At 40.1% G+C, this 12,512-nt stretch overlaps 1 protein-coding gene across 1 annotated transcript; it reads left to right on the top strand.

Moving 5' to 3' along the window:
- Positions 1-728: 728 nt before the first annotated feature.
- lrrc56 (leucine rich repeat containing 56) lies at positions 729-11,992 on the top strand (the record flags this gene model as incomplete). Its single annotated transcript, XM_083894302.1, is given in 12 exon segments — positions 729-893; positions 1,938-2,025; positions 2,605-2,665; positions 3,767-3,863; positions 4,104-4,301; positions 6,886-7,074; positions 7,167-7,374; positions 7,643-7,710; positions 9,243-9,385; positions 9,534-9,727; positions 10,138-10,272; positions 11,988-11,992. Coding segments are annotated over 12 exon segments (1,551 nt in total).
- Positions 11,993-12,512: the final 520 nt, after the last annotated feature.

Below are 12,512 nucleotides of genomic sequence, written 5' to 3'. Positions count from 1 at the left end.
TACTTCTGTTTGTATTTATTATTTTGTATTTGGTTTTTAATGCTGTATGACATTTTATGTTAGTAATGACAATTTTAAGTTAACTTTCTTAGTTTCATTCAGGTAGTAGACGTCCCTTGTATTGTATCAAAACAGCTCCAGTGTGTATTTTAGATATTCATTGAATTCTAAAATACACAATTTAAAAACCCGTATTTTTCATGGAGCCTGTGAACGCAGCAGCAGACCACAGTGGGCGGGATGCGGTTAAAGTAGTTGAACAGAGGTTTACAAATTCATATTTAATAACAGCAGCGATGTAGGGTAATTATTAGCGGTATAATATCTTCGCAGGTGTTTCAGTGAAAGCGTTTTGGTCGACATTACCTGTTTCACAATATAAAAACACTTCATTTCCCAGGATGCCACGGGTCTCCCGTATCCAGGAAGTCGTGTCCGGTTGTCAAGCAAACTTTTCACTGTAAGCAAAGTGTTTTCAGTGTGTGTAAAATGTTTAAACTGTCTCTATAGACTGCGACAGGTAAATGTATTCTAATCCAATATCATGTTTATCCTCCTGTGCTTTTTGTTTGAATGAGCTGAGAGTCAATTCCCGCTTTATGACGATTTTACTAATGCTTTATGTTAACACACCTTTAAAGCTAATTTAATGCTAACAACAAGCGACATAGACAGTTCACTGTTTATCATTAAGAAATGTGTACATTGTTTGTTTCAGGTGAAGAAAGATGAGTTGTTCTCATTTGCCTGTGGCCCAGAAGGTCCGGCCTGGGTCAGCACGGGTACTGGTGACTGAGCTGAGTGGATCGGGTCATATCAACCCCACTCCTGCCACAAAACCCACTGTGGATTGTGAGACAGCACTGGGGCTTTGTCTTTCTCCAGAGCAGTTGGTGAGTCCGCACTCCGCAGCAGTGCATTTGTATGTCTATTATTGTACTTTTTTACTGTACTGTATTATTGTACTTTATGTGTAGTAGGTTTTCTGTCTGGTGAAGTGAGCAAACAGGGGTATTTCAAAGCACTTTAATGTAGTGATTACATTAATCTGTTTTTGGTTATACATTATAAAAGGGCAAAGAATCGCAATGTGTATGCATATGCAGAAGATGAAGCCCAATTCTATGTTTGCCTCTATTAAATAATCCCTGAGATAGTCCAGAGAATCAGTAATATGCAAGAGAAAAAAACCCCCACTATATTGTTAATTATTATCCTTGATTATTTTACACAGAAATTTACACCGTCTCAAATAATCAGGTAGTTACTTCTATAATTTGACCCTAAAAACTGAAACGTCTTTATTTTACATTGATTCTCTCTTTATACATTTCAGGGATACCGTTCATTTAAATTTCATTTCCCTTCCCTCAATTTAACACATTTTACAACTAGGAATTTGTTTATTATAGTATTTTATAACATATGATACGATATACTCTTATTGTCCCAGTGGGGAGGTTTGTCTTGCAATAGATTATGCCTTCACGGATACAATACAACAACATATTCTAAAATATAACACTCAAAGTTAACTGTGCATAATATACACTTTACACATATTGTACACACCCATACTCGTGATAAATACTAAAAAAAATAACCATAAAAACACCATGAATTAAGCTAATTTGGCACAAATTTGTTTTTAGAACAGTTTAGTTTACAGCGGGGGATTCTGTGATGTCTGTCGGGGAAATGGAAATAGATCCCTTGTTTTTGTAGGCTAGTAATATATTTCTGTAACTATTGGCTTCCAAATTCATTTATGATCTATAATCAACCCCAATAATTTTGTTTCATATGTCCTCTCAAATTCAACTACATGATTTGATCAGAGTCAGGTGTATGTCAAGTAAGTCAAGGTAAATACCTTGGGAGGGAATGCAGAAGTTGGCTGTTCTCCTGTTAATTCTGTTGATTTACATTCGTCACAGGAATCATTATGTGGAACTTGGGACCTGTCTCGCGTGACCTCACTGGAGATCTGCATAGACACACAAGAAAACTCACTGGGTAACATCGGTAAGACACTGTTGTTCATTAGGGCATCCATAAAGGAAATTCACAAGCTCAGATTTGTTGTTTATGCCAGAATCAGTACATTTAAATACACTTGCAAATACAATAAATACAGCAATAAAAACAGCATAATATGAAATGTAATAAATATACAATTATGCAAACCACTCAGTCAGTAACTCTTTTTTAAGTTCATTGTCCAATTAGAATTCACAATAAATGTTTACAACAGTTTCCAAGACTAAGCAGAACTAGATGAAAGACAAATAGGCGTTTGCTGTGATGGACACATGTTCACACTAGATTTCCTGTCAGGTGTGTGTGCAAGAATGAGCTAATCATGGTGAAAGAACATCTTTTTATTATCACGTCAGGTTAAGAGCCCTAAATTGCACAAGGTGAGCAGGAATGACACAGTATTGTCTGTACGTGTGTGAGTCATGTCCTTTTTAACTAATCATGTTCAAACACACGATAAAGAGCGTTTGGACCTGAACCAGGAAGTTGATATAAAAATTAACCAAATAATCACTGCTCTGTGACGTAAATAAAATGAGGTGGTTTGCTTTGTGTCTCCTTCAGGTGCCTCCCTGCCCAACCTGGTGCAACTGAAACTGAACAACAGTGTTGTCATGTCAGTAAGGTTAGTGTAACGTTGCATAACGTAATGTGTGCGTCCTTGTTTTCTTCCTGTAGCCTTGATAGGCAACCTGTTCTTGAACACACAAACACACACACAAACAAATGCATGTTTATATTAGGTCAAGGAACTACAGACATTTCCAGAAGTGAAATGTTGTTTTCAGCCTTTGTTTGATGTATAGTGTTAACCTTTTGTTTAACACCACGTCATGTTTTGCTTTTAAGCCAGCAAGTCTAGTCTTCCCTCAAAGAAAACTGTAATTTGACTATGGGTTTAGATGGACGTATGGGGATTACAGTCATTCTTTATTCACTGGTCACATTCTACAGTCTACACACTATACTTGCGCTTAGAAGACATGAAAACACTGCACTTCTGGAGGTCAGAAAAGGTGTAGTAGTGCGACTCAGCTTCAGCCAAAGTTGTTTCAACAGGGAAATGTTTGTGTCGGGCAGATGCATGTTGAAGCTTGTAAACTCGACGCCAACAGATGTGGTGATCTGTCGTAGAGATAGATACACATGAAGAACAGGTTCACCCATCTGTCTCACAATAAGATGCACAGGAGTTGTGGAATATCAGCTTTCAGATTCCACCTGGGAAAAAAAAATAAGACAAGAAATATGCACAGCCTTTCCAAGATTCTGCTAGTTTGCAGCGATAAGTTGTGTCACCTGATGGAAAAAGACACAAAGTGTGGATTGTTTTCATAAGAGGACAGGTGGAGAAATGTTCCCCAAGAGACTGCGGAGGGATAAGAGAGTACAACATAGAGATAGGGTGCAGTCTGCTCCACCCTGAGAGTAGCAGAGCACAGCCAGCCGGACATGCACTGCCTCTGATAGCATTTCCTGCTCTGGGCTATGGGAGCTGTAGTGTAGAGGGTGTAACAGCGGTGTGGATTATACTGACCGAGTCTCTGGTGATAGGGTCAGAGCAGGGTTGTGCTGTGGGGACAAGTGGGAGGCAGAGCAGGGAATGAGAAATGTGCTTCTGGCTTCTGTGGTCAAGCAATCAAATTGTCAATGTTGTAATCCACAGTGTTGTGTAAACCTTTTCTCTACCTCTAAATCAAGTCTGCCCTGTTTTGTGTCTTCACAGAGACCTGGGACTTTCCCTCTCCCACCTGCAGGTGCTGTGGATGTCTCGCTGTTGTCTGCATGATCTAGATGGCATTTTTAATTTCTCTTCTATTAAGGTAGACATTGTGTTGTAGATTATTAAGTGTCACGGGTGTGGAGAGACCATTTATGAATTCAGCATTTTATTTTTATCATTATAAATATTCTTATATCTTTTTGGTATAGTGACTTCACTTGCAAGATAACAAAGACATATACTACTACTACTACTACTAATGTTTATTGTGTTTGTGTATGTTACAATTTCTGTCTGCTATTTTTCCTCTGTCTCATCATATCTTTTCCTCTATTTTCAGGAGTTGTATGTGGCCTTTAACAGTGTGTCAGACCTGAATCATGTTGGCATGCTGGAGAATCTGCAGCTGCTAGATCTGGAAGGCAACGATGTGGATGACTTAGTCCAGGTCCAGTATCTGGGCTTATGTAGCAAACTCCAAAGACTCACCTTGGAAGGAAATCCAGTGTGTGTGCGCCCAACCCCTACTGCTCCTAAGGTAGGGCGATCCTCTGATTATGTTTTCTATGCCCAAAAGCAAAAACTACACAATAGTCCACTGGCAAAAAGAGATCACTCTAAAAACAAGTAACACACTCTCGTCATCCTGTATGATCCAGCAGAGAGAGAAATTTGACAAACATTTGTCCTAAGAATGTAGTAGTAACTGGAGACATCATATGCATCTGTGATTATGAATTGTGATTGTGAAGATCCACTGTGTAAGAACTAGTGACATCTAATGGTGAGACTGCTGATGATTGCAAACATCAAACGCCTCACACTCACCTCCTGCCTTTCCCAAGCACAACAGGGGACTACAGTGGCCTTCACACACCGCAAATGATGTTGTTGTCACCAAGCTTGTCAAGATGTCCAGTTGATTTAAAATATGTTTATGAATCAACTTTATGTTCGCGGAGTCTTTCTTTTTTCATTTTCATAGAAAGCTTCCATTTATATTCAGGCTACTGTTGAAGCATCAGGCACAAGATAAATAATAAAAGGCTTATTTATTGTTATATTTATTTTAAAGCAGGGATGTCAAACTTACTATCATATTGTAATGAATACATGGCGCACGACCTCCTCTTCTTTTAAACACGGCTTGTGTGGCCAAATCAGTGAGGCGATAGAATATAATACTCAGAAGTGTTTTTATAAGAGTAACAGTAAGATATTTGGCTGTAATTGTCGCATTTTTAAATGTATTACACTCAACATTAAATTTCATATATTTAAGCTGTTTTACAGTTATTCACGTCATTTACGTAATTTATGTTTTTATTGTGAATTATATATCATTCCATATTAAAACAAGCACTTTTACTTTGAAATTCTGTCAAATATCATCATGAATAGCTTATATTGCCCATGCTACTGAACAGTTTTTTTTTTCCTCTTTTTTCCTCTAGTCCAGCCCCCTCTTCACTAGAATAGACGCTCATTGGCCTCCAGGATATTTGAGTTTGACACTCCTGATTATACACTTTTACAAAAACACTTATAATATTCAATATCTGCCAATTAAACCACCCGAGGAAACTAATATCAAGTGCTGTGTCACAGGATCACAGTCATAGTGATTTGGAAAAAAAACTAAGAAAACAAACATTGCTTTGGCAAAATATTTGATTATTTCATTCATTTTGTTGCGTGCGATATGCTCGCCTTCATGGCACAAATGAACGTATCAGAAAAGTACCACTCTGTGTCTGGGTGTTCCACACGGCAGGAAGGACACTGGGAACACACTGTGCTGTGGAGACTTCATGACACAGACATATTGTTTTACTTCGAGCATTACATTACTTATTGGGTGTCTCCAGCTCACCGTGGACCGGTTCAGCAACACATAGGGAAGGAGCTGCATTTCCACGCTCCATGGATCGGAGACACTGGGTGCTTTTATTTTTTTGGGGCCAATGTGAATGTGTTTATTTACACCCACCAGCCGAGCATTAATTAGGAAACTAGGGCAATGAAGGGAGAAGCTGAGCAGAATATGCATTAGGCCTTTGCTTTGTAGAGACTGAGGGGGTCTTGGATTTGCTCTCTTGCCACTTCTCTCACTTTCTCTCTCCACCACACACACACACACACACACACACACATCTGCTCACTTCCTCTTACTCAGCCATTATTCTCCTCCTCTTTTCTCTTTCATTTCCTTCGTGCCAGCTTTTCTCTCGCTTTTTCATTCACCGCATCTGTGTGGTTTGGAGAAGGGCAGAAGTGCCACACTCTAATTTCATCACTGCATAGTCTGTGCTCACTCACTCACTCACTCTCTCTGTGCTCAGTGTTAGGTTAGATTTCACAGATGAATATCATCATTGTGGAAAAAAAAAAAAAACGGATAAAGATTATTTACATGATCCACATTATACATTTTCTGGTATTTTGCACCGTCCTTTGTTTGACCTTCTTGTATACCACAAGTTTGGTTGAATCTACTGTAAATATCTGTACGCTTCCTTTAATGTGGGCCAAGAGGGTGATGTCAGAGTCATCTGATATCTCCTTGACAACTTATCCTAGTTCTTTATCGTGTTGGGCATCATGTAGTCTCCAGTATAATATGTAGTTATGCATTATTTAGCACTCAGTACTGTAGCTAAAATGGAATATAATTTTAGTACAATGATTACATTTTTTGGAGCCAAATGGAGTAACAAGCTCGTCGTGATGTGGATCAGTCGATCAAGGCAGCCATAAATCTTAGTCTGTTCATTACATTAGTCTTTTATATCATTTCAACTAGTGAGTGCAAATCTCTGCCAAGGCTGCTCAGTTCCATTCAGTGTTAATACTCTCCCCCATTTTGCAAGGTGAACCGTTGTTTTCTTAACATCCTGAATCTGGATCACCACTAAAATTTCTTCCCCGAATCACAACACACTTTTACTAATGTACTCTTTGGATTTAATGACACTGCACACCATTGCACTGCATGAATCTATGAATCGGCCAGTGTGTAGAGTAAAGTCACAGTCTGCTTCTTTCCCCCCTTTCATCCGTCTGTCCTCCACATTTCCTCCTGTACCTCTCTCTCTTTCCCATGCTCCCTCCCTTCTACCCAGACAACAGACTACAGATATCGGGCTGTGGTGCGGGAGTTGCTCCCTCAGCTGCATTACCTAGACAATGTGAGGGTGGAGGAGGACGGGCTGAGCTGCCGCAGCACCATGGGAGAGGAATGGGCCATTCTCCGAGACGTCATCAGAGACCGCAGCTCCTCTCAGAGTGCTACTGAGGATGGTGTGTGTGTGTGTGTTTGTGTATGTGCATATTGTTTTGGGTTGAGGCTGTTATTCACAGTTGTGTATTTAATGGGTCACTCACTTTTTTTTTCTGTGTAGAGGAGGAGACAGCAGATACCAGACCCAGCTCAGCGCGGCGCCCTGCCTCCAGCTTCTCCTGTGTCTGGCCGATCTCTTCCAGACCCAACACTGGCTCCAGACCTATGTCTGCTACAAGACCTGGTGTACTCTCCCCTCTTGGATCTAGACCTGGTTCTGCAGACTCAGATCTATCAACAGTGGAAGCAGAACGCAGCACCTTGACACATGGTTAGACACTCCACAGTGATGTTTACTTTACTACCAGCCAGTGTCTTAACTTTTATGAGCTCAGTTGCTGCTGCTGCTGAAGTTCTTAAAATAACCTTATCTGTGGTGGGAAAAACTACTCACCCATGAAAACCACTTCTATGTTTTATTTGTTGTTTGTTTTTTCCCTTGATGAACATCACCCTTTTGTGCTAACACGACAAGGAATAATTTGTCATAAGTTACTCTGATTTACTAATTTCCCACTCTCATGTGTTGATTTTTGAAGGCGCTGGTAAGATCCTGTTCTGTGGAAACCCAGTCCAGGCCATTCGAGCCAAGCGCGAGAAGTTGAGGGTAGGTGTCGTGTGTTTGAGCAACAAAACTGAACATATTATAAGAAAAGGCAGATTCTCTGTTAATTATTCTGGACCAATCCATCATTTCAGCATCCTTGACAGCGGGGCATTTTGTGACCATTGAATAGAACGTGTTCTATGGGCTTTGACAGGCCATTATCACTGTTCAACGTTAGCAGCTCATCTGTCATGCATGTCTTGTCAGTACAAACAGAAGGAGCTAATTATTAGCAGGAGGACAGGAACCTGAGAGGACAGGCGTGGAGGTGGGAGGACACAGGGACTGGAGAAGTGTGAAGGGTGCTGCAGTGTCAGAGGGACACGGCAGATGGAACCCTCACTGCCAACGCCATGTGATCTGTCACGTTGACATATACACTACACACTGCTGCTGACACTGTCTTCACCTTTCATTTCCCTCCCGCCTGTTTACTTAGCCCCAGTTAGGTTTGCTTTTGTCCTCTGTCTTACCCTTAAAGGTCCACGGAGGGGTTTTTTCTGGGCATAAAATTGACATACTACCAGTAATATATAATAATGTGTCAGTGTATAATCAATTTACAAAAACTCTTAATCTTTTAACACCGAGTGTATCGCAGACGACACGTTACTCACACTTCGTATTACTGTAATTGCATGACGATTTGTGCTTCCAGCGGTTTCAGCTGAGAAGTTGCATGTCAAAGCCAACATGTGGTTATTGCGGTAATTTCACTTGTGCTGTTGCAGGAAGTTGGTGAATCAGTGTCTTAGACACCAGAGAGGAGAGAGTTGGAAAAACACCTGTACATTGTTTACATTTCTTGGCTTGTTTCTGGACATTGAGACAAAGACTCAAACAAATTTTAAATATGTTTTATACTGTTCAAATGCCAACTTTTACACAAAAGCTGGAGCTTGTGTACAACTACAGTGTTTTTTCAAAATAAAACGTTTTGTTTTTCTTCATTTAAAATTGTTAATACACCATTTTAACATGTAGTAAATTGTAAATAACTGCCAGATATTGAAAGTTATTCTGAAAAAAATGGGCAAAAGGATATTTACCAGTCCAAAGTCCAGGTGGTCATTTCGAGGCTTAGGTGTTAAAGGGTTAAATACATACAAATATCCCTGAGTTCAAACCATCAGCTCCACATGACTCTGTGTTTCCCCGGTATAAGAGTTGGTTCGATCTTGTGTCGACATTCCTACACTGCACACAGGAAGTGAAGACAGACAGAGGAAGATAAGATGAAGTATTAGTAGAAGAAGTGCCCGCGCTTTAAAGGGATAACCACTTCTTACCCACACCTACCCCTGCATGGCTGCTTTATAAACAGGTAAATGAAATAAAACCTCTGTCAAGTCTGATTGAAGACTAAACAGAGGCAGAATAACATCAGCAACAACAACTAAAAAAACACTAAAAGTTGTCCTTTTAATTATGGTATATCTCTAATTGATATTCCTATCTCTTAGGCCTCTCGTCTATTGTTTCCCAGCTTCTTCTGTCACTCTCATGTTTTCGCCCTCTCCTCTGTCCCACAGACTGCACCCACTCGGTCTACTTTCACCCCGCGTGACCTGCCCATCCACGTTCCAGAGCACACATATGACCTTGAGGAGCTGAATGCTGTAGAACGTGGCGATGTGATTGCTGAGCTTAGAGCTTGGAGGGAGAAACACAGCAGGTATTTATTACTTATGCAGCTCTATTTCTCTCTGTCTGCTTCGTTACGTTATGCACTAAATTATGTAAAAGCTCATTCTTAACTTCTGTCGTGCAATGACAGACCTTTTTTTTTTTACAACAAATGTCTCTCCTCCTGTGTTTTTCAGGCGTCTCCAGGCCATAGAGGCAGAAAGACGACCTCAGGTCCTGACTATTCAGCACGGTGATGAAGCAGAGGAAGTAGACGATGATGATGATGATGATGATGAAGTTTCTGGTGGTAGGAGGAATGACAGTAGTGATGGAGAGGATAAGCGCCTTGATACGGCGCCAGATTTCTCATTTCAGTCTCTTTCCCCAGGTGAATGCTCACTGAATGAATGAGGTTACTGTTGCTCACAAAATTAGACTTTTTAAAAGTTTATCTTTTTATTGCACATAAGAGGAAAAACAGCAAATATAAATACTATATGTACATGCACGTACAAGATGGAAAAAACAGATATTCAAGGGAATAAGTATGAGTGAAAAATATAAATATGAGGGAGAACATGTGTGATTTTAAATTGCTTTACTGATCCAAGATGAAAATATGGCTGACTTCTTAAATTACAAGTGAAGACAAGTGGAATTTCACATGGTTCCAAGAGAGAGAGTTCCTCGGAATCAGATGATTGTCTTTCCATTGTAACGTTAAGAAAAAATAACGTATATCCCAGTGATAACAAACCATGACAGCATCTGACTCTTTTGTAATAATTCTGTTTTCAGACCTGTCTCACAGAGAAGCCTTTTCCCCCGATGTGGCACAACTGTCCCTGTCCCCAGACGCCACGATGTCTCCGTGTCCCCCTGTCAGTGCTGCAGCAGCTCCTGGTATTCGGAAACCACAAGGGATACGTGCACGTAGGCTTCGAGTCAGCCAGGCCAATGCAGAACATTTATCTCATTCCAGCAGAGTGAGATGCTCCCAAGGGACAGGTGCAACAGCTGGAGACACAGACGTGACATCCCCAAAGGTCCAGCCTGTGACCAGGACAAATGTGCCTGTGTTACCTGGAGCTGTACACATACCCCATGTGCCACCAGCCAGAGCAGGACAAGCGGATTCATGGTATGGCGTCAACAAAGCTTGTGTTAATATTCGTTAATTAGCCACACCAATCTCTGCTGACTCTGGGTGAGAGGCAGTTTTCACGGGACTGACACACACACACACACCACTCACACTCATATTCACACTCGGGCAGTCGACAGTTTGACCTAAATTTGTTTGGAATGTGGGAGTGACAATGACAGTGACAACCACTTTGCCTTTGAAATGCTCCCCTGGGACCATTCAAGTTTTATAAATTGGATTTTGTTGCTCTAAAATGACTGGGTTCAAGACTCAGTGTGTTATATCTACTGCCATCTAATGGTGAGATTACAGAATTCAACAAATTGAAACTTCCCCTGTTTTGCCCTCCCTTCACCAAACACATCTGGGAGCCATGGTGGCCCTCACTTACCAGACAAGAGGAGGATTCTATAGATACAGACATTTTAATCAGGCACTCTTCTTTACTGGTTTATTCACCGACTTCTTGTTGGCAGGTTTATTTTTTTTTTCAGTAGTAAGATCCCTCTTCAAAATGCAAAACACTCTTGCTGACTTGACTTATACAGCTTGCTGTAGGAACACAGCTGCACAAGATGGCTGCCTAAGTAAGCCCCGGGTTAAAGTTATATAAAAGGTTTATACTACAGCTACGAAAAACAAACACTTTGTACACTTATGGGTAGCTTTAATTTAAGGTTTCAATTTCAGGCAATACATATTACAATATTACACACTGTGCCTTTAATTTGAAGTTAAACTGTGGAAATAAGCACAATTTCATTTTGAAATGTAGTTCAACAAATCGAAAAGGTCACTGAATGTGTTATTCGATGCCATGTTTTTATATGTCTATCTTAGCCATGTATTTCATGTTGTCTAAAGTGGTTGTGCTGCATACATTTTTTAAACTAATTTAAACAGTAAATTCTGAACTAAATTGGGACTTGAATTATACCAAATCCCTGCTTAAAACTCTATTTTTTTCATTTGAATTCTTTAACTTTTTGAATTTGAACTTGTAAAGTACTTGTGAAGTAAAGTGTAACGTGACTGCAATTCAGCATTGTGTAAGAGTTTGAATTAAACACAGTGGTACTAAGCAGATGTTCCCTGTCTTTCAGCATGGGGATGGAATTATCCTATACACAGTCTGGCAGCAAGCAACGTCACACACCTCAAATGTCCAAACTCCTGGACAGACCGGCGATAAATCGTCCTCACACAGCGAGGGCGGCTCTACAGAAACATCAGCAGCACCATGTCCTCCAGCCCTGCAGAGGAACCTTACACAAAGACTGACTGACACCAGTGATGAGCATGAATTAATACGAGTCTGCTCCATACTTTTAAAAACATGGACACCATTTCAGAAGAGATGGGACTCTGACTGACACACCAGCATTCTACATCACTACTGTCACTGTGTAAATAACATGAAGGAAATAATTGCTAACTCAGTTGGCTTTTATATAAAAATTAATGTGAAATTAAATGAAAACCTCACATTTTTATTTCTCAGGTTGAAGTGTTTTCATCATTACAACTCAAGTGCTACTTTATATTTTCCCAATAATAATAAAAAAAGACTAATTTAGACTTTTGTGGTTCTTTTTTAAGACTTGTGACCCAAAACAAACTGTCATGATTTGCTCTATTGACACTGATTGTCCTGATATTCATAATGTAATTACGCCATTTTGCCACTGGATGGCGCTATTTCTAAACATTAAATAAAAAAAACTATCAATCACTTCCACTTCCTTGAGCAAACAATACCTCAAATTCACCTCCATGAAACACTGCATGCTTTCTTTTCATTATTTTTTTCTCCCTCCATTCTCAAAATGCACATAAACTGCTGTGCAAGCTTTGGCTCTGCACAGAGTTAGTACAGGAGAATATTTGGTATTCATGGCAGTAAGCAATGCATAACAGGAGTAATGGACCGGAACAAACACAAACTTAGACTTTATATGTTCAAACTGTGACAATTCCTGTTGTTTCCCAGAAGGAGATGGAAACAACTTCGTCCATTGTTGTGCGA

This window comes from Microchirus variegatus (assembly GCF_963457635.1).
Source record: "Microchirus variegatus genome assembly, chromosome: 8".
Lineage (NCBI taxonomy): Eukaryota > Metazoa > Chordata > Actinopteri > Pleuronectiformes > Soleidae > Microchirus > Microchirus variegatus.
Note: the sequence above shows the minus strand (reverse complement) of the source record. Positions and strands in the feature narration are given on the sequence as shown.